General features: G+C 33.1%; 1 protein-coding gene across 1 annotated transcript; it reads left to right on the top strand.

Annotated features, from left to right (window-relative positions):
* Positions 1 to 2025: 2025 nt before the first annotated feature.
* LOC122271631 (serine/threonine-protein kinase TNNI3K-like) lies at positions 2026 to 4132 on the top strand. Its single transcript, XM_071185758.1, has 3 exons — positions 2026 to 2171; positions 2830 to 2997; positions 3949 to 4132. The coding sequence occupies exons 1-3, from the start codon at positions 2026 to 2028 to the stop codon at positions 4130 to 4132; spliced, it is 498 nt and encodes a 165-aa protein (XP_071041859.1).
* The last annotated feature ends 1148 nt before the right edge of the window (positions 4133 to 5280 follow it).

Below are 5280 nucleotides of genomic sequence, written 5' to 3'. Positions count from 1 at the left end.
CAACTAATATGTAAAGTGGAAGAAATGAAAAAAATACAAAAGTTTCTAAAGGAGACGAAAAATGACTACCAAATTGAGAAAACTTTTTATTTTAGTCTGAAGCAGCTTGAAAATTTACAGCAGATTATTTTACCCAATGACTTTCTGAAGCAATCAAAGAAGGAAGTTTCTATGCTGTTTGTAGTTGAAAGTAAAACTGAATCATGGAAAAATTCCAAACACAGAAGGAAAGTACGAAAGAAAAACTTACTAGNTTTGAAGATTTAGCAGATGATACACAGACACAACTTTTAAAGAAAGAAATCATTTTTCGAAGTGAAAAGGTTCAATTAGGTGCATTAATAACAAACGAATTAAAACCTCTAGTTGATGAGGGAACGTTGTCTAAACTCATCAGCAATGACACGATAGAGATTGGTAAAGCACTTTCTGATATAGGTGATGTTGAGAGTTACTACATTGATCGAACTTTTAATCATCATTCATTTATTAAAAAAGAAATCGAAACGGAATTCGGAATTTATATTACATATAATGATAAAATTAAAACATCTGAGCTGAAACAAGATCAAGATATCGTGCTTATTTCTGAAACAGGTGAAAGTTTTAATAAATTGTGCAGTGAATTTGAAAATCATAATATTCATTGGTTGAAAGAAGTAGAAAGAGTATATATGTGGCAGAAATCGCGCGGAAATCTATCAAGTTTGCGTGAGTATATAGACCGAGACAAAGTTTCTGAAGGTGAAGTAGCAGGAAATATTGCAATTATAAATGCAGTATCTGGGGCAGGTAAATCCACAGTAATGACTAAACTAGCACTTAAGATAAAAAAAACTTGATAGTTCCTTGTGGGTTGTAGGAATTAATTTGAATGATTATACGGAAAAACTAGCTAATGCAACATTTAGTGATAAAAATGAAGGAATGCTTAAATTTATGGTTGACATAGCTGGTCTGAACACATCACTGGAAAAAGAAATATTTAAGCAGAGGCTGCATACTTTAGGTAAAATCGCTTTATTGTTTGATGGATTTGACGAGATTGTTCCTAGATACAAGGAAAAGATTGCTGAACTGCTAAAAGCTTTGAAGCATTCAAAAGTAGAGAAACTCTGGATAACTACTCGTCCACACATGAAACATAAATTAGAAGACATATTAAGTGTTCTATCGTATAACCTAAGGCCCCTATCTAGAAAAGATTAGGTGATGTTTATTGAAAGATATTTGATTCTGGGAAAAACCTATAAAGAGAAAATTGTGGCTTATGCCAGCAGATTACTTGACTGTGTGTTGCAACCTATTTCTGATAAGAATAGAGAGTTAACAGGAGTACCATTGCAAACAAAAATGCTGGCAGAATTATTTCAAGAAGAATTTAAAATCTCTCTTACGCATCTAACCCAAAAGGATTCAATTTTTTCAAAAAAGTTAAATCTAATGAGCCTATATGAAACCTTTGTAGAAAACAAGTACAAAAGACATCTTTCAGAAAAGCAGATATTGGATCTAACGAAATCAGGTTCAGAGTATGAAACACTTTACTCCTCTTTCATGAAGAAATATTCGTTATTAGCTTTAAGTACACTTTTCTGGGAAAATGATTTAATTCAATTTCTTGACGAAAGGGAGTTGAGAGAAATCAAAATTTATAAGGAACAAGTAGTTGAAGGAAAAGAAAACTCTGGCTTCATTAGTCACACTGCCATTTCAAAGCCAATTTTCATTCATTACAGTTTCTCTGAATATTTTGCCGCACTGTTTTTATCCAAAAATGTAGAACGAGACAAAATAAAAAAAATATTTTTGTGATCATATTTATGGAAAAGGACATGATCTAACCAATACTTTCTTCGATTACATGGTAGCTTGCGATGGAGATAACAATGAGGTGCATATTGCTGTTTTAAACAATGATGAAGAAAAAGTTAAACAATTATTGTCAGATTCTACAGACTTTGTTAATGCTATACAGTAGGAAGAACAGCAATTCACTTAACTGCGGCTTATGGATACTTTGAGATGACATTGGCTTTACTGGATCATAATTTTACTGTCGAGGTTGAAGACCAGTTTCTTGGTTGGAGGCCTCTAAGATATGCTGACAAAAGGGGTCACTGGAAAATTGTCGATTTGCTTCTAAAACATGGCTCAAATCCTGATGACATGTATGAAGCAATGAAACGACTTGATACAGTATCTGGCTATTGATGACCGGACACCCCTCATTTCAGATACATGAGGTGCTAGTATCAAGTCAGTAGGGCGTAGGGCTGCCACGCGCCCGAATCACAGCTTTAACCCTTCTAGGAAGGCTATCCACTAGTTGTTGGATACCTGTAACATGGCGAAGAGTTGAGTGGTGGTTTTGGGGCGTTGTGGGTCTGGCCCTCAACCGGCGCTCCAACTAATCCCAGAGATGCTCAATTGGATTGATATCGGGACTTTGGGATGGCCAGTCAAGCTCTTACACCCCCCTTTCATCAAACCAGTCCGTGATAGCATGTGCTTTATGAATGGCAGCGTTATCGTGTTGAAACACAAACGGGTCATTACCGAACTGTTGCCACAGGGTGGGAAGTGCTGAATAGTCCAGGATGTCTCTACACCCTTCTGCATTCAGGGTTCCACGCACTAACACCAAGGGTCCAAGGCCAAACCATGAGAAACAGGACCACATCATAATTCCTCCACCGCCGAGCTTCACAGTGTCCGGTCATTAATGGCTAGATAGTGTAATTATAATGCTGAAGCCCCATCGAAAACTTTGTTTCACAGTGCAGCAGAAAAAGGGCTATTAAATGTTCTAAATACTCTCATAAATAGGAAGAAATATTTAATAAATGCATTCGATTATAAGAAACAGACTCCTCTTCATTATGCTGTAAATAAGGCTATTGCTGAGCTCTTAATAAAAAGCGGTGCAGACATTGAAGTTAAAGGCTCGTGGGATGAAACACCTTTGTTCTCAGCTAAGAGTAAGGATGTAGTTGAGTATCTAATTTCCCAAAGTGAAAACATTAACGGTACAAATAAATTAGGAAATCTGAGTTAAGAGAGGAATCGGTAGAAAATCTAGTAACCTTTAACTCTTTGAATCTCTGAATGCAGAGAATTATCAGGTTAAATTATGCAAAAATGATGCGTTTAGAAAAACCTTGACAATAATTTGCTAAGAACAAAAACTTTAATTCACTGTACTAGGAAAATTTTCCTAATTTCAAACCTAATCTGTATAATCATGGCACTTTTAATTTTGCCCTGTTGACACCTGTTTAATTTTATTTAGCTTTCGAAAGTCGGCAACATTCGATTACGTCATAGCTCCTGATAGCTTAAGTAATTTTCTCATTCCTCCAGCATATTCCAACTATTCCCTCCGAAAACTTATCCAGGGAAGAGTCAAGAAGTTATTTGGCAAAGTAGCAGAACTTAACTCAATGGAGTAAATCTTCAACACTATCTACATAAATCCAAATTTGTCTGTGACTCCAATTCAGTCAACCATAGATTATTGCTGTAAAAACTTTATATAACCTAAACTTATATTGAGCGAACAATGACACTAGAATCAGGTGAAATAAATCTTATTCAGTCTGTAATCAACTAACAGATATAAAATCTTCACTTTTTTGTTCTGTGCAACATTCTCCCAATTTCATTATTTCTAGTTTTGATAAAATTGCTTAGAAATTAATTTTTTTTAAAAAGAAGTCTTAATTATTTTTTTCTCATTATTTTGTACTAATCTGAGATTAAAAATAATCTGCACAGCCTGTGATAATCTGCAGAATTCGTTGTTGTGCTGGAGAGCTCTTAGGTATGAAAATGAATGTAAAGTACACATTGCAGTTTTAAACAATGACAGAAATAAAGTATTACAGCTATTAGAGCGATGCGTAGAGAAAGATACTAATTCTAGAAATTCTAATTTACTAATGCTAGAGATAAATTCGGAAGAACAGTGCTTCACTTAGCTGCAGCATATGGGTACCTGAATATCGTGAAGCTTCTATTGGATAGTGGATTCAGTGCCGATGCAAGAGACATATTTGATTGGACTCCCTCAAGGTATGCTGATAAATTTGAGCATAAAGAAATTGCTGAATTACTCAAAAGTTTTTCGTAAACAAGGCTACCTTTGAAACATCAAACACTATATTAAAGTTTTAGAGAATGAAATTGCTTGTTAACCTTAAATACAGTTCCTATCATTATGCTGCTCTACAGCTTATCAGGAACTTGCTAATTTTTAAATAAAAATGCTGAAACTCGTTTAAAAGATGTATATCATAGTAATCTTTTACTATCTGTAAGAATTTAAAGTTGTTTATCAGGAATCGGAGAAACAATGTCACCAGAAAGTAGTTCATTTTAAAATCATTTATAGAGCGAGTTATCTACAAACTGAAAAAAATGGCTATTTCTTTGTCAATCTGACTACGATACATTTAGGTTCAAAAGAAAAAGTTTTAAAATCATATTAATAAGTAGGAAATCAAGCTCAAATGGTAGAAAATAAATTAAACTTAAAACTTTTCAAGTAGTGGTTTTTAAGATGTCGTAGTCTTAAAACTCCTTTAGAAGGACGTTAAACAAATGTTTAAATCAGATGTAATTACTTCTTTATAATTTGTACATGATTTCGACCTATTAAGTGATGATAAAAAAACTTTGTTCTGATGTTCAACGCATAAACATATTTTTATTTAACCTTTAAGTCGCACTTGGTATATACAATAAAATATTCAATAATTTTACCACGATGTCTCCTCAGGTTATAAAGTCTAATTATAATGTATTTATAGTATAATTAAACTGTTTTTGTAAATTAAAATCCAAATACTCCAATGTATCTCGTAGGAATGTTGCGTAAGTTTGGTTAGGCTTTCCTGCATTAAATAAATAAATAATAATCTACTTATATTACATAATAAACTTCTATATTATGCTACTGGTGTACATTAAGCAGCTAAGTTTGTATTATTTTTGCATTAGTATTAAAATAATATGAAGACAATGTTGTAAAGTCTATCTCTTGTGTTTACAATTAATAATATTTTATTAATCAAATTGATTTGAAAATGTTAAATATTTATTGCTAACATAGAGTTTGTGATAATGAAATCCGAGTATAAATTAAATTTTTAAATTGGCCTAACAGAAAGATATAATATGAATTCAGAATCTGCCAATGGCAATATTTGATGAATGAGTTGTAGTTTCGAGTTGCAAGGAAATAGAGTCAGCAAATTTTCGAAACTGGAACTTGTCATT

The sequence above is a fragment of the Parasteatoda tepidariorum genome, chromosome 9 (genome assembly GCF_043381705.1).
Source record: "Parasteatoda tepidariorum isolate YZ-2023 chromosome 9, CAS_Ptep_4.0, whole genome shotgun sequence".
Classification (NCBI taxonomy): Eukaryota; Metazoa; Arthropoda; class Arachnida; order Araneae; family Theridiidae; genus Parasteatoda; species Parasteatoda tepidariorum.
This window is presented reverse-complemented; position numbering and strand designations above follow the sequence as displayed.